Raw genomic sequence first — 25,530 nt, 5'->3', positions numbered from 1 at the left:
GGGCGGGCCCAGGAAGAAAGAAGGGACGTCTGAGGAGGCCTTCTGACTCGCCGATCAGCTGTTCTTGCCCGTGCAGCAGAGGTGAGAGGCGCTGCACGGGCCAGTAAGGCAAAGGAGGGGGGGTCGTTGGAGGGGGGAGCGGCAGCCACGACCAAAGCGGGGTGGCGGGGGCGGGGCACGGGACCGGAGCATGGCAGGAGGCGGAGCTAGGATGGGAGAATACACAGGAAGGGAGGCCGGCCCAGGGCTGGGGCTGCTAAAATTGGAGTTTTTTTTGTTGGGGGGTGGGGGGGGGGGGAAGCGGGGAGCAGCAGGGAGGGGGCAAGGCGTCCATACAGGACGCTCATGACGAGTGCCTTTGCCCCCTCCCGAAACACACGTGTTTGTGGGGGTTTTTTTTTTGTTTTGACAGCTGTGCCTTTGTGGCATGTGCAGAGCAGCCAGCATGCTTTAGGCTCTGATTAACAACGGGTTTAACGATTCTGTGATACATCCTACTTTGCAATACGGATCCGAACATTTCTGGAGTGTTTTTGTAGTGCATTCCTCGTTTTTTTAAAATCGTTAAGCACTTTTACGTTTCTTATTTTTTAACATTTGGTTGATGCATCTGGGCCTTAGCATGAAGTGTCTAGTAGAACTAATTTACATATATACCTACCCACACCAATTTGCCTTTTGTCTGTCCTTGTTTATGGAACAAAGACTCTGGAATTTACTAAGAGCTGAGAAATATCCTGAAAACATTTCACTAGTGTGTGTTTGGGGGGGGGGGGGGGTTGTTTGCAACTTTTTACTTTATCTAAAAGCTGTACAGTAAAACAATGGGCTGCCAGGAGCAATCTGTCAGACTCAACAAAGAGCACACATTTGCTAAGCTGTGTTAATATGTTAACATGCATTAATGTAATTTAACACACATTAAAAAATGCACATCCCATTATTCTCAATATAACACACATCAAATAACGCAAGTCCCGTTATTTTCAATGAGACTTATTTACTACATATACACCTAACCTGCATTAACGAATGTTAATGTCAGTTAACTTGTGCTAAAACATTAACACAGCTTTAGTACATGAGGGGATGAGTTTTGGAAATTGGCAACTCTGCAGAACAAAAAGGGGAAAACACAGGGTTGATATTCAGCGAGAGTTATGCTCCGATCTGGATACGTTCCACTCACCATCCATACCTGCATTTTCTGCGGCATTATCTGGATAATGCCACTGCAAATTCAGACAAACTGTCATGGCACTATCCAGGTAGTATCCAAAAATACAAAAAAAAATGGTGAAAATCAGGAAAGTATCCCAGAGTAAACAAGCTAATAAAACAAATCAATTCCTAAGAGAAGAATATCAGTTTTATACTTAAGGACTTTTTTTAAATAGGTTATTATGAGCCATCCCATTTGGGGTGTGTGTGTGTGTGTGGGGGGGGGGTTTAAAGTAAAGTGCAGGAGTGGCCTAGTGGTTAGGGTGGTGGACTTTGGTCCTGGGGAACTGAGTTCAATTCCCACTTCAGGCACAGGCAGCTCCTTCTGACTCTGGGCAAGTCACTTAACCCTCCATTGCCCCCATGTAAGCCACATTGAGGCTGCCATGAGTGGGAAAGCGGAGGGTACAAATGTAACAAAAATAAAATAGATACTATTGGAGATTCTACATGGAATGTTGCTACTATTGGACATTCTACATGGAATGTTGCTATTCCACTAGCAACATTCCATGTAGAAGGCTGCGCAGGCTTCTGTTTCTCTGAGTCTGACATCCTGCACGTACGTGCAGGACGTCAGACTCACAGAAGCAGAAGCCTGCGCAGCCACATTGGTGATCTGCAAGGGCCGACTTCTAACTTCTACATGGAATGTTGGAATAGCAACATTCCATGTAGAATCTCAAATAGTAGCAACAGTGGAGGAGTGGCCTAGTGGTTAGGGTGGTGGACTTTGGTCCTGGGGAACTGAGGAACTGAGTTCAATTCCCGGCACAGCCAGCTCTTTGTGACTCTGGGTAAGTCACTTAACCCTCCATTGCCCCATGTAAGCCGCATTGAGCCTGCCATGAGTGGGAAAGCGCGGGATACACGAAACAAACAAAAAAAGAGAACAATCCTTTTTCTTTACCTGTGCAGTGTCACTTTTGTTCACAGTGAATTTTCCATTGGCACCATAATCAAAATCACCCAATCTGGCTTGTTTAGAAAAGAGCTCTGCATCCAGAGCCAGTTGTTTTGCAAACCTGAGCTGCAAAAATAAATAAAATATTATCAATCTGTTCAGACCAGCCACATGATATTCAGAGAAATACTAGAATCTAATTCAAGGAGATTCAGTGCAATTCTAGCTCTGAGCAGCAGGCTGCAGAGCTGAAGGGAAATCCTTAGCCAGGAAGAGGCCATCAGAAGCTGTTCTAATACTAAAGGAGCTTGCATTATCCTGCAGAGACCACAAGAAGGAGCCTGCCTCAATAACAACCAAGATACAGATAGCTGAGATATCTGTTGAGAAGGGGAGGGCCCGAGGCAAAAGGAAGAAAGTAGTTCCCTTTAAGAGACAGGCACAGTGAAGAGAAATCTGGACCTTTTTAGAACCTGGAGAAGTTGACAATAGGTAGTCCTTTAAAAAGCACTCCCTGGAAGAGAGGAACCTGATTGGAGAATCAATATGGGCTAAGAATCCTGGGGTATGGACTCCTAAGAAAAGCCCGAGAAAACTGAATAACAAACAGGATAAGATAGGCTGAGAACCCAGGCACCAAGACCCCAAAAGAAGAGACTGAGAAAGTTGAACAGCGTGTCATGAATACAGAGACTTGAATTGCTCATGTAACACAGGGAGCAGGTCACAGGAACATAGACTTTACATAACATTGTGATTAACAGTCATGGGGTGGAGGAGAGGACCATAAGGTTATGGTGTGTGAAAGTCTGGTCCAAGGGGAGGAGGCTGTTAGACTGGGACCCCAATGCTCTGCCATGTTAAATGAGAACTCAAATCCCTGCATTAAAGCTGGAAAGAGGCTGATATAGTTAGTGGAATTTGCATAAGGCTGAGGATGGAGTAGAGTCTAATTTGCATATTACCCCAAGATAGCCTAAAGGCTGAAAGAAAAATCAGCTGATGGAAAGTAGGATCCTGCCTAAATAGGAGTGTGAGAGGGGTGGGGGTGGGGGGGGGTGAGGAGGAGGGCAGTCAGCAAAGCCACTCTGAGTTAAAGAGGGTCTAGTAGACAATACCATGCGAGTATGTGGCCTTCATAGTAAAGCAGTGGCGTACCTAGGGTAGTTGACACCCGGGGCCGGTCATTTTTTAACACCCCCCCCCCCCCCCCCCAAATCCAGTACTAGGCATACCGAGAATACAAAACATCAGGACCTATAGAGCGATTCTACCATACCATAAGCAGTAATTTCTACGAGTCACACAAGGAAAAGGAAAGCATCTTAAACACTACAGTGAGCACTAGAACATCAAATCACCTATTGTAAAACGAAACCAGACAGAATAATACAGATCGTCGATCCTGCACAGTCAATGCCAACTGAAAGCCATGTCTTTTTCACAAACACAGATATACCCTAATCCACTATAGAATAAGTAGTAATATTTAAACTTTCTATTTAGACAATAATTAAACTGAACTCCCAAGATGCCAGACTCTGCATACAACGCAACACCACAGAAACAGAAAACGTCCCCTAGTACTGTGCAAAATATAAAGACAGCAGATGTAAATTTGAAAAAACTAACAGATACCAATCACCACTTTACAAATTAACAAATAGAAATAAAACAAATAATATCATTTTATTGGACCAATACATTTAGCTTTCAGAGACCAAAATCTCCTTCCTCAGGTCAATACAGTATAGTGCTGTTACATTATCCTATCATGACCTGAGGAAGGGGGTTTTGTTCTCTGAAAGTTAAATCAAAATGTATTAAAATTAGTCCAATAAAAAGATGACCTTATTTACATGTTCTACTTATAAACATTTATTAACACAGCTACAATACTATATCCTAAAGCAAAATAATTAAAATATATATTTACAGTTTGTTGTCTCTGGTTTCTGCTTTCCTCATCTTCTTTTCACTGTCTTCCTTCCATCCAGCATGTCTTCGCTCACTCTCTGCCATCCAGTGTCTGCCCTCTCTAATGTCCCTTCCATCCAGTGTCTGCCCTCTCTCTCTGCCCCTTCCATCCACCATTTACCCCTGTCTGCCTCTTTCTCTCTCCCCCTTCCACCCACCATCTGCCCTTTCTCTCTGCCCCTTCAATCCGTCTGCCCTCCCTCTCCCATCCATCCAAGGTCTGCCCTCCCTCACGCTCCCCACTTCCATCCAGGGTCTGTCCCCTCTCTCTCTGCCCCCTCTTTTCAGCCCCCTTATTCCACCTGCCCCTAGTTCCAGCCCCAGCCCACATCTCCCACCTGCCCCCCTTTTCAGCCCCACTATCCCACCAGTCCCCAGCCCTTTTCTCCCATCAGTCCCGAGCTTCAGCCCCAGCCAGTTCTCCCTGTCCCCTTTAAAGCCCCCAGTTTCAGCCCCTGCCCCGTTTCAGCCCCCAGTTCCAGCCCCCTTCATCCACCACATGCCTTGCATCCCCCCTTTTCAGCCCCAGACCCATTCTCCCACCTGCCCCAGGCATGGACCCATTTTCCCTCCTGCCCCCTTGTCAGACCCCCAGACCCCTTCTCCCATTTGAGCACTCCCCTCCCCAATCCCCTTCTCCCCTATGACCACCCCCACCCTCCCCCAATCCCCTTCTCCCCTCTGAGCTCCCCAATCCCCTTCTCCCCTCTAAGCACCCTCCCCAATCCCCTTCTCCCCTATGAGCACCCCCACCCTCTCCAATCCCCTTCTCCCCTATGAGCACCCCCACCCTCTCCAATCCCCTTCTCCCCTATGAGCACCCTACCCAATCCCCTTCTCCCCTATGAGCACCCCCACCCTCCCCAATCCCCTTCTCCCCTATGACCACCCTCCCCAATCCCCTTCTCCCCTATGAGCACCCCACCCTCTCCAATCCCCTTCTCCCCTCTGAGCACCCTCCCCAATCCCCTATGAGCACCCCCACCCTCCCCAATCCCCTTCTCCCCTATGACCACCCTCCCCAATCCCCTTCTCCCCTATGAGCACCCCCACCCTCTCCAATCCCCTTCTCCCCTATGAGCACCCTACCCAATCCCCTTCTCCCCTATGAGCACCCCCACCCTCCCCAATCCCCTTCTCCCCTATGACCACCCTCCCCAATCCCCTTCTCCCCTATGAGCACCCCCACCCTCTCCAATCCCCTTCTCCCCTCTGAGCACCCTCCCCAATCCCCTATGAGCACCCCCACCCTCCCCAATCCCCTTCTCCCCTATGACCACCCTCCCCAATCCCCTTCTCCCCTATGAGCACCCCCACCCTCTCCAATCCCCTTCTCCCCTCTGAGCACCCTCCCCAATCCCCTTCTCCCCTATGAGTACCCCCACCCTCCCCAATCCCCTTCTCCCCTATGACCACCCTCCCCAATCCCCTTCTCCCCTATGAGCACCCCCACCCTCTCCAATCCCCTTCTCCCCTCTGAGCACCCTCCCCAATCCCCTTCTCCCCTATGAGCACCCCCACCCTCTCCAATCCCCTTCTCCCCTATGAGCACCCTCTCCAATCCCCTTCTCCCCTATGACCACCCTCCCCATTCCCCTTCTCCAATATGAGCACCCCCACCCTCCCCAATCCCCTTCTTCCCTCTGAGTCCCCCCTCTCCCATCTGAGCCCCTCCTAAAGCCACCACCCTGCTTTTTTTTTTTTTTTTAAATCCGTGCAGCGATGCAGGCAGCGCCTCGCGTCTGCCCTGCATGAACTGAAAAGAGGAAATCGCTTTGCTGACGTCGGGCCTTCCCTCGCTTGTTGTCCCGCCCTCTTTTGAGGTAACTTCCTATTTCCTCGAGGGCGGGACAACAAGCGAGGGAAGGCCCGACGTCAGCAAAGCGATTTCCTCTTTTCAGTTCATGCAGGGCAGACGCGAGGCGCTGCCTGCATCGCTGCACGGATTTAAAAAAAAAAAAAAAAAAAAGCTGTCGGCTCTCGCGGAGCACCCCCCACCCGCTGACACCCGGGGCGGACCGCCCCCCCCCTTGGTACGCCACTGTAGTAAAGTAGCTGTTTCTGAGTAATTTCTTTGGAAATTAAGTTTTGTTGATGGTTTTATATATTTTGTGACTTGTTTCTGAGTTAAGAAACATTTTAAGTTTTATAAATATGTTCACAGTCATAGAGCAGAAAACAAAAGCAATTTTTAACAGAATTGTACACTTTATCCCAGGGGAAGTGGATTTGCTAATGAGGGAGGTGAGCACATATACACTATCAAGAGCTCCATCGAACCCCAGGTTTTAAAAGACAAGCTAAAAATAGGCTGTGTATGATTACAAGAAGGTAAGTAGAAGTGCACAGGTGTAACAGATTACCATTATATAACATTGCACTTAAATTCCAGGAATGCCTCTGACCTACCCATGCCCCTCCCACTTCCACGCCCCTTTTCAAGCTGCACATCTTACAATTCTGCTTAAATTCTAGAATGCCTTTATCCACCCATGCCCCTCCCATGGCCACACCCCCTTTAGAGTTGCACATCATAAAATTCTGCCTAGAATTATCAGATAGAGTAAGATAGAAAATTTTTAAAATAAAAAAACATAAATTGTGTATACATGTTTAAAGAAATGCCCAGACTATGCCTCCTTTCCTATACAGCAGGGGTTCTCAACCCAATCCTTGGGAAACACCTAGCCAGTCAGGTTTGCGGGATACCCACAAAGAATATGCATGAGAGAAATTTGCATGCACTACTTCCATTTTTTTTTTGTAAAGCCATCCCATTCATATTCATAGTGGGTGTCTGGAAACGTGACTGGCTAGATATGCCCAAAGGACTGGGTTGAGAACCTCTGCTATACAGAAAACTCCACCAGCTTTTATAACATTGATGTTTGTATATATTTGCTGAATTACATATGTACCCAGCACTTAAAATGTATAAAATTATCTCTAGATATCCAAGACAAGCAACACCTCAGATGTGTAGCAGTTGAAAATGGCCTTCTTCCTTACACATAGGCGCCCTGTATAAGAGGCTTGGGGAGGCTTAAGCTGTGACCTTTCCTCGCCTTTTTCGCCGCCGCCCACCCCCTGCTGAGCCCGCCTTCAGCTTCCCGACCTTTCCATTCCTGCCCGGCATTTAAACCTTTTTAAGTTGCAGCGACGGCTCACTTCCGCTCCAGCCTTTCCCTTCTCACTTCTCGCTCAGTGTCCCGCCTTTCTGTGATGAGGTATTTCCTGTTTCTGCGAGGGTGGGACACTGAGCAAGAAGTGAGAAGGGAAAGGCTGGAGCGGAGGTGAGCCGTCGCGGCAACTTAAAAAGGTTTAAACGTTGGGCGGGAATGGAAAGGTCGGGGAGCTGAGGGCGGGCTTAGCAGGGGGGTGGGCGGAGGCGGAAAAGGCGAGGAAAGGTCAGAGCTTCGGGGCGCCTGTGTCCTTACAGAATTATTAACTACATTTTGAATTCTGAATCAGAGCAGAAACAAGTACCTGGAAGAGGTGTGTCACGTCCATGTGGAATAGATATTGCGAGTCTCTCTCACTGGATTTGTTCTGGTACTTGCTGAGAAAGCTGAGCACATCTTTCTTATTGACTTTCAATGATGCCTCTATTTCATGTTTTGCCTGAAAGTTAAACTTTTAATCATTAGAATTAATACAATCAAAAGAATAGCATGATGCAAATATTGCATATTAAATACAGGATATTACAAAGCATTGTGAAATTATGTTATAAACAGAAGATATTTGGTAATACTGTAACCCCAGATTCTATATAGGTCACCTAAAGTTAAGCTCACAAATGTGGGTGTGGATCCCAGATCTGCGTGCAAACGAATTAGTTAATAAGCTGTTAATCATCAGTATTTGGTGTTAATTGTCACTCATTTGAAGTTATGTGTGAATCTGCCCTGCACCTTATTCTATAACAGTTTACTATTGTTATGCTGTTAACAAAATTGTATATTTCCCCCCAGATTCTATATATGGTGCACCGAGTAGCACACAGCCAATTTACGCATTGCTTAATGAGCCACTTATGATAATTGGTTGATAATGACCAATTATCAACTCTAATTGGAGTTAATTGGAATTTATGCATGCTTCTTTCTAGGAGTATTCTATAAAGCGGTGCTCGTAAATTCCCACACGTGCAGCTAAAAAGGGGGCGTGGTCATGGGAGGAGTGTGGGCATATCAGGGCCATCGATCTGATATACGTGCATGGTTACTGAATTCGGGCCTACGCGCCTAGATTTAGGCGCAGGCACTTACACCAGCTTTTCACTGGCGTAAATCGACGCAACTAAATCTAGGTGCATCCTCTTGGCCTATGCCAGGGGCGTAGCCAGACTTTGGCAGGAGAAGGGTCCAAAGCCTGAGGTGAGGGGGCACATTTTAGCCCCCCCAGGTGCCGCCGACCCCCCCCCCCCCCCCCGCCATTACAGACCCCCCCACCACCAACAACAACTTTGACCTCCCCCTGCCGACAACCCTCTCGACCCCCCTCCCGCCGCCAACCCTCCCCTGCCACCGCTGTCGCCTACCTTTGCTGGCGGGGGACCCCAACCCCCACCAGCCGAGGTCCTCTTCTTCCGGTGCAAGGCTTTGTTCAGTTTCCGAGTCTGACGTCCTGCAGCTGTCTACAAGGCTTCGTTCTGTTTCTGTGAGTCTGACATCCTGCTCGTAGAATGTGCAGGACGTCAGATTCGGAAACTGAACGAAGCCTTGCGCCAGAAGAAGAGGACCTCAGCTGGCGGGGGTTGGCAGCGGGTTGGCAGCGGGAGGGGGAGGTTGAAGGGTCGTCAGCAGGGGGGTCCAGGGCCAAATCTACGGGGGCCCAGGCCCCACGTAGCTACACCACTGGCCTAAGCATATTCTATAAACTGTGTCTGAATGTAGGAATAGTTTATAGAATATGCCTAGGTACGTCCATTGTACGCACCTAGATTTTAGGCACCATATAGAATCGGGTCTTGTATGTTAAACTGTACCTGCTGTACACCGCCTTGGGTGAATCTCTTCATAGAGACGGTTAATAAATCCCAATAAATAAATAAATAAACAAACATATGTGCCTAAGTTTTATGGCGTGCAACTGAAAATGGGGTGTGGCCACAGAAGGGGCATGGGTAGGTCAGTGGTGGTGCCATTTACATGCCCAACTGCCATTAGTAGCATGCTAGCATTTACACCCGGTTTCAGCCCAAAGTTAGGCACAAGATCCACGCTAAGCTACTATTCTGCAAAGCACGCGGTTTAGCACAGATCTTGCTGGTGTCAAACTTTGTGCCCCCGCAAAAACAAGTGGGGTTCACACTTTCCACAAAGGCAGAACGCAACAGAAACAGGGCTGAAAGGAACCGAGTTCAAGTGATCAGTCCACACACCAGGATAAGATGCTCAAATCAAAACTTTATTTGGACCCTACACGGTCCGTGTTTCGGCTACAAAAGCCTTCCTCGGGGTCAATCGATGAGTGCTCAGCTATATATCGATTAATGATGGAGCGTGTGAATATCTTGGTAAAAACGTGTGTAGCATACAACCGGAACAAGTTGTAGGTGCTGTGGGTGCTTGAGCACCCCCAATATTAAGGAAATTCCTTGGATGTGTCCAGGGAAGGGTTATTTCCATTGGACTTAGCAACCCCAATAATTTTGAAAAGTTGGCTCCTATGAGAGACGGTTAGGATACGATACCATTGTATGAGGGAGCGGGTTAGCGCTGCAGCCCTTGAATCACCAGGCAGCACCTGTGAGTCCAGAACCAAGAAAATGTGGACTCTTGACAATCACATCTTGAAAGCATGACCTTGAAGGAGAGGTGATGCCACTAACAGAGTGATGCTGCATGGGGAAGAAGGATGCCAAGGGGGGAGGGATACGGGGGGCTCAGATATGAGAGGGGTGGTATATGTGGCAAGGGCAGACATTGGGGGCTAATGTTAGTATTCACATCTGCCCCTTACAGCAGGCACTTCAGGGCATGTGTAAATACCCATGTGTTTCTTTTTTAATACAGAAATGAATTACCTATGTGAAATGGGGAAGGCACCTCTGTATTGCAGGCAAACTCAGGATACTCCTTCTCCTTGCCCTACCTACGCCCCTTTGACTTCTGCACGTAAGAAGCATCTCCATATGTGAACGGCCCCTGCTCTGAAACATCTGGGCTTCTCCAGTTGTTTAAATGCCACCATGTACACACGGGGTGCTTCTAAAATAAGGATCTTAATGTCATTTGCTAGGTACCACAAAAACAGTTTCTTCACCACAAGTAACTTTTCTTCATTTTCACACACACAACCTACTCACAGTTCGATGGCTTCTGACTGAGGCACACATTTCGATATTTTTGGGGAAAAGCTTGCTATTGTATGGATGATCTAAACCGGCACAAATCTAAAACAAAGAAATGGATAGTATGCTGTACGTTTGGCAACCTGATTGTCTTATACTAGGCTACGAAAAGGAGGATGTATTTAAAAAGTTACAAACAGCAGTAATCTTTGCAGGACATAACCTAATATCCACAGAGGATTAAGGGTTCCTTAGCCTACAGGAGGTACCTTACCTTGCATAGGAGTGCCCAAATGTCCATTCACATCTTTCAGTAATAGACAATTACCCTTAATATGACTCCATATGGGACCTTCTAGGCTTGGGCCCCAGGAAATTGCCCTATCCATACCATTTCCCCCTAGTCTGTCATTGATTTCTCTTGGGTTGGTCCATATATCCTCCATAATGACTTGACTCTTAAACTACACCAGAACCAACCAATATTGATCTCTCTTAATTTGATTACCTTAATCACATTATCATATTGATCATAATATCTTATCCTGCTCTCACTTATATGTTATGTATTATTTATTTGGCTTACATACAACTACCCTACAGTATCGCAGTGGCGTGTGCATATGATAACGTTACTGCGGGTAGAGAGGATGGGAATTACAGACTTTAAAACGAAGACTGGAGTGCGTTTCCAACTCACTTGGACTCCCTTTTGGAATACTCTGACTCCAACTGCCAGGAGTAGACTGTTAAACTTCCAGATATTGCCCTGTAGCCTGCTTTATTATGTTCATTTGATGCCATAGCAAAGGAAAAAGAAAGGGGGGGGGGGGAGGGAAGGTTAAGTCCTATTTGTTGGGGTAGAAGTACTATGTGTTAGTTTAGCCACATGGGGGGAAAATATCAGACGTTCATACATGATGATGTTAACTTTTCTTCTTCCTTAAGTTTTGAATAAAAAATGATTGAAACATTTATTTACCCTAATTTACCTCATACGTTTCGCACCTTAATTGTAATAATATGTTGAACTTCTTATTCTGTTAATGGTGATCACCATTGCGACATAATGTAAGCCACATTGAGCCTGCAAATAGGTGGGATAATGTGGGATACAAATGCAGCAAATAAATAAATAAATATTCCCATCCTAGCATGAGCAACAATGTACCAGGAAATATCTCTATGAAAAGTAATAAAAACACCTATGTACTATCATAAAATTTGAAATTCCATAAATGCTACCTATACTGTAAAATTTAAAAAAAAAACAATGTTTGGAATCACTCTTGGTTTTTTTTTACTTTCTAAATTTATAATATCAGCCTTTGCAATATGAAGGAACAAAGGGTTCGAATGATGCAAGCAAATATCAGTTTAAGGCCCTGGTATATGTTTCTCATTATTACTTCATCAAAATGTAATAGGTTGGTCAAATAAAAAAGGTATCATCTTATCTTCTTGTTTTGTTTTGCTTTATTGTTGTTCATTACCTTTTAAAGTTGACTAACACTGCTACCACACTATTTCATCATAGCCCAAATTGCTCCTTCCTTAGCCCAAATTAATAAGCACATCATGGGATTTTTGAAACTAAAAATGTTTTAAGTGATGGAAATCTTACTGGAGAATTTGTGGCTGAAGTTGCATTTAAAGAAGAGATTGCAGTGTTAAGACCTGGAACTCTATGCAGAAAAATTTGCACTCCTTTATTTTGATTTTTAATGGTGGGCTTATAAATTTGGATCCGGGCTATGATGAAATAATAATGAACAACATGTACCTGCTCATACTGACATGTGGTTGTAACATTTCTGTTCTATTAAAGGTAAGTGCTTTTCCATAATTATACGAATAGTGGAAGACTATAATGAGTGCACTATCTAGATATATTGATTAAATTGTTAAAAGAAACTGCATATATTTTTTGCAAGGTTTCTGCCGATGATGAAGTAAAGATCGGTTTGATCAAAATAGCTCTTTAAATCTTTCTGATTTTGAGCTTCTTTGAGGCTTTTCAGTTCAAGCTTCTCCTTCTTACCTACAAATGTACTCACTCTGCTGCCCCTCACTACCTCTCTACCCTCATCTCCCCTTATGTTCCCACCCGAAACCTCCGTTCACAGGACAAATCCCTCCTCTCAGTACCCTTCTCCACCACTGCCAACTCCAGGCTCTGCCCATTCTGCCTCGCCTCACCCTATGCCTGGAACAACCTTCCTGAGCCCTTATGTCAAGCCGCCTCCCTGCCCATCTTCAAGTCTCTGCTTAAAGCCCACCTCTTCAATGCTGCCTTCGGCACCTAACTCTTACCTTCAGGATATCCAGACTGCCCCAATTTGACTGCCCCTATCGAATTGACTACTCACTTGTCCTTTAGATTGTAAGCTCTTTGAGCAGGGCCTGTCCTTTTATGTTAGATTGTACAGCGCTGCGTAACCCTAGTAGCGCTTTAGAAATGTTAAGTAGTAGTAGTAGTACTTTTCCTTCCTTTTTTGGCAATAAGTTTGTTTTGGGTATATAGTTGTGCTCCACGTGTTTATACTGCGTGGATTACTTTTTGTTTTTCTTTAGTGATTTTGTAATTCCACACCCAGTTTGTGTTTTTTTAGTTGTATTATTTGAGCCCTTTGTTCATAGCGCACAGGTTAATATTGTAAATTTAAAAAATAAAGAAGAATAAGAGTAGAGCTAGTGGTTGAGAGGCGGGGCTAGTGGTTGGGAGGCGGAGCTAGTGCTGGGCAGACTTCTACGGTCTGTGCCCTGAAAATGGCAGATATAAATCAAGGTCAGGTATACACATAAAGTAGCACATATGAGTTTATCTTGTTGGGCAGACTGGATGGACCATACAGGTCTTTCTCTGCCGTCATCTACTATGTTACTATACATTTACTCACTATGGGGTCCTTTTACTAAGCTGCAGTAAAAAGGGGGCTGTTTTTGCCGTGCACTGCAACCCTTTTTACCGCAGTGGGTACAAATGCCTAAAGATAGCCATGGCCACGCGGTAAGATTGCTCTTACCGTGTGGCCATGTGAGGGGGAGCACTTACCGCCACCCATTGAGTTGGCAGTAAGGGCTCTCGCACTACCCTGGCGGTAACCGGGTAGTGGACAGCGCTGCCCGATTACCGCTGGGTTAGAACCGTGCTAGTACATAGCTTGGCAAATGGCGTGTACTGGGGCTGGAAGTACTGCCTGTGCCCTGATTAGACTGGAGGTAGTTGCAGGTCAGCGTGCAGTAATTCCACGTTGGGCTTACCGCTGCTTTGTAAAAGGGCCCCTAATGTAGCTCAGGAATTTTACAGACCAGAGATGAAGTGAGTTGCTAATAAATATTTACTCACATAAGGATTTTCAGCTTGGTATCCAAGTGTAATGGTTTGAATGGATTCTTCCACCCCATTTACCATAATTCTGGTTTCCAGTAAGTAATGACTCCTTTTCTTATCCACAGTAAATGTTTCCTGGAAGAGGAAGTTTTGGGGAACTGGCAATTTAAAGGGATGCCTAGAACAAGATGAAGCAACAGGTCAAAAGTGAAACTGCAGGACAGTCCAATGTTTCTTGTTTTTGTCTGTTTATTTATTTATTTATTTTTTAACTCTGGGATTTTCAATCTTTGCCCTATGTAAGGATTCTCTATTTGTTGCCAGACAGTCCACAACAAGTCTTATCTTCTCTCAGTGGACTCTCATAATCTGAGCTCTGCATACTTCAGGCTCCAAACTAAGGTAAAAACTCTCTCTCTCTCTCTCTCAAACAAACAAGAGATCCTTAGCAAGTATATTAATTTATTTATTATTACCAGTTCATTGCACACTTCATCATGGACGTCTGGTTGTACACATCCCTGTTTTATTAGTTCACCATGTCAGGTATTCTCTGATGTGCTTAGAACAAATGTGTCTCAATAAACAAAATCCAGTTAAAAAAAAAAATCTCCAGAGACAACAGAAAGGAAGACTAAAGGAAATTCAATACTGGAAACATCTGGAACATTCTGTAATTGATATCAAGCAACACGGTACAGTTCATCAATTTCACATGTACTATTCACATGACAGTAAGGCTCTGATGAAGAAATGCTTTCATAATTCAGGAAATGCCTTGTAAAAGAAGCTCTTTACTAAAGATTTCAAATATCTTTGAGCCGAGTTTGATCTTCTTATAGGGAAGCTGGATCAAAGCAAATAATTTATTTTATATTTTATGTTGAGAAAACACAGTATGCTCAATGTGCATTCAATATACTTATCCAATTCAATAACAGTTCTTCAAAACAGATATTCAGTTAATCCAGGAGCACTGAACTATTCTTCATATTTCTTGCATGAAATGTACAGGTTAGATACAGCATGTATGGATGTTATGAATACTGCATCCGTCTATTCATCTGCACTAATTATATTCACACCTCGTAAAATGGTGCCAGATGGAACTTGTTATGAGCTCCCTAAACCAACTTGCTAGTGTCCGTTGTCACCACCTCCCATTGTGTTATGGACAGGGAGCTCCGATGGTCAAATTCCTGAGTGACAGCCACCTCTGCATACTCCATTTGGCAACCAGCATCCAAGGAAGATGAAGGTCATAGTTCAGTGACACCAGACACCAGCGGCTGAGATGATAATTGCTGCATATGAGCCCTTGCCCATGGCAGCACTTCCATCGCCACCATCATTGACTTCAGAACCTGGACATAGTCTTAGACCTTGGGCCTGCCATTATTGAGGAGAAGATGTTGAGCCAGTTTTGATTTTCTGTGTTCCATGAAGAAGATCCTCTCCCTTGATATGTCGAATAGAATGCCCAGATAGTCCAGCGTCTGTGATGGAGTTAGTCTGCTCTTTTCGAAAATGATCACTCAACCCAACGACTGCAGAAGACCACCAACTTTGTCCATTGCCACCACCCTGTCTGAATAAAATGATGCACAAATGAGCCAGTCATCGAGATACGGGTGAACTCTGACTTCCTGGCACCGAAGGAAGACTACCACCACTACCTTAACCTTGGTAAACATTCTTGGTGCTGTGGTGAGACTGAAGGGCAAAGCCCTGAACTGGAAGTGACAGTCCAGCACTGAAAAATGTAGAAACCTCTGATTCAGGAACATATGGGTATATCAAATACACCTCCTTGAGATCGAGGGTGGTGAGAAATTCTCCTGCTTGAACCAAGGCTATGACTGTTATGGTTTATGATTTATTTTAACTTGCTATACTGCCCTTCCTGAGAACATCACAGGGTGGTTCAGAATCAAATTACAAATAATTGGAAATAAAATATGAAAGGAACGCCAAAAATCATATGAAAGACCACACTCAATCTTAGGAAGAAGAAGAAGAGAGAGAGAGAGAGAGAGAGAGACACACACACACACAGACACACACACACACACACAGACAGAGAAAACCAACACACACACAGAAGTGGGTCAATGGACTCTCAGGTCATTAAAGAATCACTAAACGCCTTTTGAAAAAGGTATGTCTTAAGGGCAGTACAAAATTTAAAATAAGAAAGTTCCAACCACACATAATGCAGTAGAGCATTCCATAGGGATGGGGCTAAGCAAAAGAACACACTTTTCCATGTCTGGTCAAGAAAAATAGTCCTAGGTGAAGGAGTACGAAGATGTTGGTCATTCAAGGATTGGAGAAATCTGGGAGGGGAGTAAGAAGTATTAAAGGTTGCCAAATAGGAGGGAGTACCAGCACGAAAGTTTTAAAGGTGACAGTCAAGATTTAAAACTGGATAGTGTTTCCATGCAAAAGCCAGACACTTGAAGGCAGCAGTTTAGACCTTTCAGATATATGACCGGACACAAGGTGCCTTCCTTCTTTGTGACAATGAAGTAGATGGAATATCTGTCTTGTCCCTGAACCTCAACCATCTTGGTTTCCTTTTGATACGGAGACTGCAAGAAGACAGGAGCAACAGGTTGGGAGAACTCAAACATGTTACCTTCTGTAAGAATATTTAGAACCCACTGATCTGATGTGGGTTCCTTCCAAAATTCCTGAAGATGTCCTCCTGCCAGAGGAAGAGAAGAGTGGACAAGCCTCGCATCATTGGGTGCTCTAGCTGACTGAGAGGAGGACTTTGTGTCACATGAAAGGAAGATTGGCTTGCTTGAAAGCAAGATTTCTAACCATATTGCTGACGACTAGGCCAGTACTGTCTGCTGTCTCGAAATAGAGATCGAGAGCCCGCAAAAGATGGATGACCAGAGCCTTTCAGCTTATTCTCCGGCAACCACTGTGGATTCTGTGGTTCTTTCACCAAATTACTGAGATCTTCTCCAAATTGCCACTTGCCCCGAAAATGCAATTTTACTAGACATGACTTTGATGCTGCATCCACTGCCAAATGCCGCACCCAGAGTTGCTGGTATGCCGTGACAGCCAAGGACATACTGTGGGCCATAACCCATAACATGTCATAAATAGCACCCGCCAAGCAGGCCAAACCCGCTCCCAGCTGGGCTTTACGGTGCCAGTCTTGTGCTACAGACTGCCGACGGCACTTCTGGCATGCTCTTGCCATGAACGAGCTGCACACTATCGCTTGAAGGCCCAAACAGGCGACTTCAAAGGCTTGTTTCAGTGAGCCTTCTAGCTTCCTATCCTGTAGGTCTCTTAGGGCAATGCTGCCTTCCACCGCCAAAGTGCTCTTCCTAGTCACCACCGGGAAGCTGCAATTCATCTTTCTCCTCCAGAACTAACAGGTTCCATGGCTTTTCCCACTCTTGGCCCAGCAACTGGTGAGACCCATTCTGCTCTAATCAGGTCCTGAATGTCAGGATGCATTGGAAAAGCCTTAGAAGGACCTCTAAGCTCTCTCATGATTGACGAAGATGGAACTCAAGACACCAAAGCAGAAGGCTCTTCAATGGAAACACCACCAGTGCCTCAAAAATAAGAACACTGAGCTCTTCTTTATGAAACAACTTCAGTACTTTCAGATCATCCCCCTCTTCAGGAGGGAGCTCTCCCTCCTCTAACGGCTCCTTCAACGATGGCTCCTATATTATTCAACCCTAATTTTTGGTGCACTTAAATCTACCCCTTTGAGGGCAAGTCTATAACTGGGCGCGAATAAATGTTCAGAATACCAGCACATTCGCTGGTAAGTGAACACTTACTTCCGTTAAGTGGCAACAAAGAGACTAAGATGGCATGAGCATGTGCACACTTGTAGAATACAGTAAGTTACATATGCCTTTGCTGCATTTAGGTGCCCACAGTTATGCCATGTAAATGTAAGGCATGCCGATGCCAGGTTACACTAGTATTGTACATATAATGGAATCTGGCCATCCAGATTCCTTTATATAGACTCTCACCATGTGGCATCAGGGTGCCTAAGAAAAGATGCCCACTAATCAAATTGTTCCCTTTATCTGTTTTGCCTCAGGTGCAAAACTAGATTGTAGGTTTTCAGGAAACACCTATTGGACCTGAATATAATTTAACTTGAAAAGCATGAGGTAACACTTTTTAAGAATCCTGACGGCCAGAAAAAGGTTCCACATTAGCTGAGTTCCAGAGGAAGCCATGGTTTGTGACCCCTGGCTGAAGACTGCTGCTGGGATGAATTGAAAGGGGTATATAAAGAAGGGAAATGAAGGACTCCCAGATCCACAGCCCAGTAGACATCAATTTGGCTTGAGCAGGAAGCCCACAAATGCAGAAGTAAATTCTTACATTAAAAAAAAAAACCTGCTCTGCTCTATATGTTAGTTTAAATATGTGTAAACAAAACAGAAAACAACAGACCTGAAATGGAAAACTCCACGTTTCTGATAAAACATCTTCTCTTTCTGCAGCTCTTCAATCTGGCCATCCAGCTGTAGTACTACAGGCAGCTTCCTGGGCTCTGTCCACAAGGCCTTGACTGAGGCATTTGTCTTTTTCGGCTAGAAGTCAAAGAACTTGCTGCTTACTACTCACTCATGGTCAGTAGAAAAACACCCCAAAATTCAAGGACTCAATTCAGTAACTGCTAAACCTGCAAAATATTTAAATCCTGGACAAAAATATTTCAACATATGACACTTAACCACTTCGTATTCTACTGCCTCATATCCTTCAAAATCGATTTTAGATTCAAAAGATTCAGGTGATTATTTTAGAGCACCCAGGTAAGGATAAACCGGGAGTTACAGATACAGTCCCAGCAGACATGAAAGGCACATTACTGTTCTACCCCAGGTAAGGGTATCCTGGGAATTTACAAAGGAACTATGGGGACTGCCCAAATATCTAAAGGGGTTTCTGAGAAGGAAAATGACCCAGTGAGGAGAAAGAAGGGAACTCCAGTGTGTTACCAATGTGGGGAAAGTAGACTATGTTGAGGAGTAGAGTCTGCAAGTGCCAGGGTCTGAAGAACTAATGGGACACTTGGAGGAAGAATGGTATCCTACAGTCAGTTTGTGGGGTGGAAATGTCATTGTCAGGTAGAAAGAAGCCATGGCCTTGGGAGTTCAGATGTAACCCATACAATATATGAAAGAGAACTGTGTTGAAGAAGAATTACTTCCACAGAGTTGGTTGATAGAGGCTGATTTGCATAAGACTAGGCCATGAGGCATGCCTAATTTACATCTTGCCTAAAAGCCTGCTAACAAAGTATCTTTTGTTCCATGGGAAAAGCATGACTGCTTTAGAAGTACCAGAGCCAGTGTTTTGTCAACAAAAAAGGGGTGCTGGACAGAATGAATGCTTGAACAATGGTATTTGGAAGAGTTACCCCGAGTGTATGGACCCCAGCACAAAGGACTATTGGAGTAATTGCCATTATTGTAACTGTGAGAGTGTTTTTGACTTGTTTGCTGAAAAGTAGGCTCTCTATGTGTGTGCTATGCTACCGATTAATGTTCTAATTATTATAAGATAGCTGTAAGAATGTAGAATGTATTCATAATAATAATAGAGTCTTACAAATTAATGTTTAGAAATCATAGTATCTGAAAAGAACAACTGAATACACCAAGCCTTCACCTGATAAGTTCTGAATTTTTTTTAAGAGTAGGTAGCTTGGAATGGGACCAGACCAGTAGGAAAAGCAGAGCCGAAGGTTGTGTGTTGAAAAGTCCAGAAGTCCTGACAAATGCACATTATTGGTCTACCCCAGGTAAGGATACAAGGGGACTACACAAATGTCTGAAGGGGTTTCTAAGAAGGGAAATGGCCCAGTGAGGAGAAAGAAGGGAATATTGGTGTGTTACCAATGTGGGGAAGTAGGCTACATTGAGAAGTACAGTCTGACACTGCCAAGGTCTGAAGAAGCATTAGTATACTGGGAGGAAGAATGGTATCCTACAATTAATTTGTGGGGTGGAAATGTCATGGCTGGTAGAAAGAAGGCCAGAGACCTTGGGAGTTTAGAAGTGAACCATTCAACATTGGTATGTAAAAGAGAACTGTGTTGAAGAATTACTTCCACAGAGTTGGTTGATAGAGGCTGATTTGCATAAGACTATGCCATGAGGCATGCCTAATTTACATCTTGCTTAAAAGCCTGCTAAGCCTAAAAGCTTGCCAACAAAGTATCTTTTGTTACAGGAGAAGAGGCTGAATGCTTTAGAAGTACCAGAGCCAGTGATTTGTCTACAAAAAAAGTTGTGCTGGATAGGATGAATACGTGTACAAGGGTAACCATTACCCTGAGCGTAAGGAGCTTAGAAAAAAGGACTACTGAAGTTATTGCCATTACTACAATTGGTAGATCGTCTTTGAGTTCTTTTGTTAAAGGTGGAGTCTGTTGACTGGTGTCCACCTTTGGGTAAGGGTCTAAGGCCCTGATGGCAAACCTATGACACGCCGCCACAGTGTGGTCCGCCCTCGCTCCCGGAAACTAACCTTAAAGCCTCCTTTCACGTCGCAACAAGCAGTAGCAGGGCAGGCCACTCCTTCCTTCCGTGTCCTGACCTCGCCTGACGTAACGTCCGTGCGGGCGGAGCACAGAAGGAAGGAGGAGAGGTCTGCCCTGCTGCTGCTTGCTGCAACGTGAAAGGAGGCTTTAAGGTTAGTTCCGGGCCGGGTGGAGGGGGGGCCCGGCGACCTCAGGTGGGCAGCGATCTCGGGTAGGGGGGGCCCGGGGGCTGTCCTAGTAGCAGTGATTTTTCTTGAAGTGACACACCACCCGAGTTATGCTCGGTTTTTTGGTGAATTTTGGCACACCAAGCTCAAAAGGTTGCCCATCACTGGTCTAAGGTTAGACTCTATGATGTGTTTGATTTACATATAAACCAAAAGCAGGCTAACCAAGTATGTTTTGTTGTATAGAATGAGCTACTTAGTTTTTTTTTTTTTTTTTTTTTTTTAAGGGTAAGGATTAGTTGATCTTGATAGAGGCAAAACATTTTTGAATGTTCTGATTGCTGGTTAGGATTCTGGTCAATCTGAGGGGCTTGCAAAGGTTGTGGTTCTAATAATCTCTCAAAAGCTAACACTTGAAAGGTTAGGTATATACAGAAAGACACAGCTGTCTGAAGAAGAGACCCTGATAAAGCATGTTACAGACAGAGAACCTGTAGATAAGAAAGGCACATTTCTGTGCTACCTCAGGTAAGGGTACCCTGGGAATTTGCAAAGGAACTGTGGGGACTGCACAAATGTCTGAAGGGGTTTCTAAGAAGGAAAATGACCCAGTGAGAAGAAATAAGGGAATGCTGATGAGTTAACAATGAAGGTAAGTAGGCTACTTTGAGAAGTAGAGTCTTGCAGTGCCAGGGTCTGAAGCAGTAATGGGACACTGGGAGGAAGTATGGTATCCCACAGTCAGTTTGTAGGGTGGAAAGTTCATGGCAGGTAGAAAGAAGACCAGAGGCCATGGGAGTTTAGAGGTGACCCATTCAACAATGGTATGTAACAGAGAACTGTGTTGATCCACAGTTTATCCACAGTTGATCCACAGTTTATCCACAGTTGATAAAAGGCTGATTTGCATGAGAATATTCTATAAGGCATACCTAATTTACATCTTTCCTAAAAGCCTGCTAATGAAAGTTGAGGCCATGAGGTGTGCCTAATTTGAATATTGCCCAAAAAGGCTGCTAACCAAGTATGCTTTCTTGCCTAGGAAGAGCCCGAATGCTTCAGAAATACCAGAGCCAGTGTTCTTGCTAAGGAAAGGGATGCTGGACAGAATGAATACCTGAACAAGGACATTGGGAAGAATCACCCTGAGTGAAAAGGGAGTCCAACACAAAGGGCTACTGGATTTATGGTCATTAGTATACTTTATTTGTTTCTGAATGTTGATGAAGTGTTGTTTTTACAGAGTTGGTCCGTGGTGGCAATACCTTTGGCTGAAGTTCTAAGGTTAGACTATATGATGTGTTTAATTTATGTATTAACAAAATACATGCTAACCAAGTATATTTTGTTGTATAAAATGAGCCACTAAAAAGGATTGCTGATGTTGAACACAATAAATGCCTGAATAAAAATGTTGGAAAAGTCACCTTGAGTGTAAAAAAGGCCCAACACTAAGGACTGCTGGAGTTATTGTCAGTTGAATAATTGGTTAAATTGTCTAAGTTTTGTTTTAAGAGGCAAGATTTATTTGAATGTTCTGATTGCTGGTTAGGATTCTGGTTAATCTGAGGGGCTTGCAAAGGTTGTGGTTCTAACAACATCTCAAAAGCTAATACTTGGAAGGTTAGGTATATACAGAGAGACACAGCTGTCTGAAGAAGAGACCCTGAAAAAGCATGTTAGTGGGTCTACCCAGGTAAGGGTAAACTGGGAGTTACAGAGTCCCAGCAGACAAGAAAGGCACATTACTGTGCTACCCCAGGTAAGGGCACCCTGGGAATTTGCAAAGGAACTGTGGGGACTGCACAAGTGTCTGAAGGGGTTTCTAAGAAGGAAAATGGCCCAATAAAGAGAAAGAAGGGAATGACAATGTGTTATCAATATGGGGAAGTAGGCTATGTTGACGAGTAGTCTGGCAGTTTCAGGGTCTGAAGAAGTAATGGGACACTAGGAGGAAGTATGGTATCTTATAGTCAGTTTGTGGGGTGGAAAGGTCATGGCAGGTAGAAAGGAGGCCAGAGGCCATGGGAGTTTAGAAGTGACCCATTCTACATTGGTATGTGAAAGAGAACTGTGTTGAAGAAGAATTACTTCCACAGAGTTGGTTGGTGGAGGCTGATTTGCATAAGACTAGGCCAGGAGGCATGCCTAATTTACATCTTGCCTAAAAGCTTGCTAAGAAAATACCTTTTGTTGCAAAGAAAGAACCTGAATGCTTTAGAAGTACCAGAGCCAGTGTTTTGTCTACAAAAAAAAGAGTGCTGGATAGAATGAATGCCTGAACAATATTGGAATATTCATCCTGACCGTATGCACAAAGGACTTCTGGAGTTAATCGGAATTGGTATAACTGATTGACAGTGTGGACATTTTTTTATTGTTGTTTGTTTCTTAAGACAATGTTTTTCAGTGGGTGATTCTCAAATGCTTTTGTTAAAAACTCTATATGTTTAAGACCATTATAAAAGTTGCCAATTTTAAAATAGGGTATGATATTTTAAAAAAGTAATATGCAAATGAGATTCATGTAAATTTAGCATACAGCTTGACAGGGAAATTGCCTAGCTAGTCCATGCACAGAACAGTCTTTTGGTAATTGTCCATGTTCTGCACATGCTTATGAATACAGCTGTTGTAATCTATTTTTTTTTTTACTCTGCTTACTTGCTGACTCCACTGTCTCCCTGTGCCCTTTTCCCTTCGGTGCTCTGATGCTGGCTTCACCTTTCTCCTGCAACTTACTTGCTTTCCCTAACACTGCCCTGGAGAATTTCACTTGGGAATCTCCTCCTTGCAGAAAGCTCTCTCTCTCCCCACCCCACCCCTCTCAGCTGATATCATAGGGGCTTCCCCCAGCTGATTGGCTGTCTGCTTTTTTTCTCCATTCCTCCCACCCAACAGCTGACACCATAGGAGTTTTCCCCAGCTGATTGGCTGTCTCATCTGCTTGTTTTTGGCTTGTATGCTGTTCTCTGCTCTCCCACACATTCCCACTTCCTTGGTGTATTGACCTTTACTTCTGTGCATTTTAGGTACCAAGATATTTTGTGATTTTTTTTGACTGGTAGTAGTATGTTTTCCCCAGCTTTAAAATGGACAAGTACATTACTGAACAAACTCTAACCACACCAATGTGTCTGCTGGAAGTGATAGAGCAATACACAAATATTACAGATGAATACCAGTTTCTGTCTCTCCACAAGACAACGGCAACGTCTACTAAACACACCCCAATTAATATCGTACACATAAGCATGACAGGCATTCACACGTGAGGAGTGGCAACATGCAAACAAAATATGCAAAGCTCAGGGTTCCTGACAAACAGAAAGGCACAACTGTTAAGATGTCAAGCTTGGTTCTCCCATCAACATTTCACATGTCATGCTGTGTGTGGTCTTACCCCTTCCAGGTTTACATAGTCAGCAGTCAAGTTAAATTCTCGCTTTGCACTCCTTAGTTTAAACTGGAAAGATTTAATGTGCTCATTATTCTTGAAATGAATTTCATTTTTCAAAAGCTGGTTCCATAGAGACACCACTTCACTGTAGCTTCTGAAGGCATTCCTCTCAATGTGATTCACTGTGGAGGCCTACAAGTGAAAGTTAAAACAGATTTTTGTGTTTCCTCCTTTTTTTTTTTCTTCTACTTTTTGAAAAATAAGCTCAGATTTCTTTGTGTTTTCCTGTACCGTTGACCAGCAGATACTGTAACTAAAGGAACAGAAAACACCATATATTTCCATATGTTTAACAAAATCCCTTCCATCCAATATTTAATGTTATTTAAGTAAGCAGGAAAGTCCTCTGCCTGGTTAAATTGCTTGGGTCACCAAACAGCCAACATTCAGCAGCTCTTAACTGGGCAGATCCGCTGAATATTGGCTCTGGCTAGCCATGTTTAAAGTGAGCATATTATCAGGAGCAGTACAGGGGGCGGAACTGGAGAGGAGCCTACAGTTATGCAGGTGCTGGCAATATTCAGTGCTGGCACACCCCGTAGCTAACTGGGTGAACCTAAGACAGCTTCAAAGCTGTCCTAAATTCACCTGGTTAGCTATGCAAGCCCCGGCTGAATGTCAGCCAGGACACACATAACTTTTTTTTTATGGTCAGGTGCTTCCGATCCCCTGCGGAATGATCCCACCCACCTGATCCTAGGTCGGCTGCCACCTGGGGCGGATCGCCGCTGCGCACCCCCCCCCCCCCCCCGGGTACAGCGGTGTCCGTCCCCCAGGGTGCAGCATGACACCCCCTCCCCGGTGCATCAAGCCCCTTTCCGGGGCAAATGACACCCCCCTCCCCAGCTCATCAAGCCCCCCTGGCGCAATGACACCCCCCTCCCCGGCGCATAAAGCCCCCCCCCCCGGGGTGCATTCTTGGCTGCTGGAGGGTGCAGAGAGCAGCCACGTGCCTGTCGGCTCCACTGGCTCCCTGCTCCCTCTGCCCCAGAACAGGAAGTAACCTGTTCCGGGGCAGAGGGAGCAGGGAACCAGTGGAGCCGACAGGTACGCAGCTGCTCTCTGCACCCTCCAGCAGCGTGCACCCGGGGCGGACCGCCCCCACCGCCCCCACCCTTCCTACGCCACTGCCTGAAACACCTCCCTTTGGATCTTCCCTGGCACGATTCCCCCTCCTCCAGCACAGACCGATATTCACCAGTGATGATCAGCATTTTGCTGATCGCCTCTGGCACTAAACCTGGAAATTCAATGCTGAGCTGTGTCTGAGCACTGGCACTGAATTTACGGGTTTGTGGAGCTGGCTAACACATAGCCAGTTAAGCAGTGGCGTTCCTAGGCTGCCTGACACCTGGGGCGGATTGCCGATGTGCCCCCCCTGGGTGCAGTGCGGCCCCCCACCAGCGAAATTACACCCCCCCGGGGGTGCATTTTTACCTGCTGTGGGGGGGGGTGCAGCGTGCCTGTTGGCCGAGTGCGCTTATTCCCTCCTTGCTGCTCCCTCTGCCCCTGTTCCGGGGGCAGAGGGAGCAGCAGGGAGGGAACGAGTGGATTCGGCCAACAGGCTCACGGGCACCCCCCTCAGCGGCGTGCACCCGGGGCGACCACCCCCCCCCCTT

General features: G+C 45.1%; 1 protein-coding gene across 1 annotated transcript in view; it reads right to left on the bottom strand.

Annotated features, from left to right (window-relative positions):
- LOC115476004 overlaps positions 1–25,530 on the bottom strand; it is a gene marked incomplete at its 5' end in the record, with an annotated part of 269,698 nt that overhangs the window by 127,428 nt on the left and 116,740 nt on the right. Inside the window, 6 exon segments of the mRNA XM_030212099.1 lie at positions 2,132–2,251; positions 7,589–7,723; positions 10,416–10,502; positions 13,750–13,912; positions 18,187–18,326; positions 23,855–24,043. Coding sequence (XP_030067959.1) covers positions 2,132–2,251; positions 7,589–7,723; positions 10,416–10,502; positions 13,750–13,912; positions 18,187–18,326; positions 23,855–24,043 — 834 coding nt within the window.

The sequence above is a fragment of the Microcaecilia unicolor genome, chromosome 8, assembly GCF_901765095.1.
Source record: "Microcaecilia unicolor chromosome 8, aMicUni1.1, whole genome shotgun sequence".
Classification (NCBI taxonomy): domain Eukaryota; kingdom Metazoa; phylum Chordata; class Amphibia; order Gymnophiona; family Siphonopidae; genus Microcaecilia; species Microcaecilia unicolor.
The sequence above is the reverse complement of the archived record's forward strand: the minus strand, read 5'-3'. Positions and strand labels throughout refer to the sequence as shown.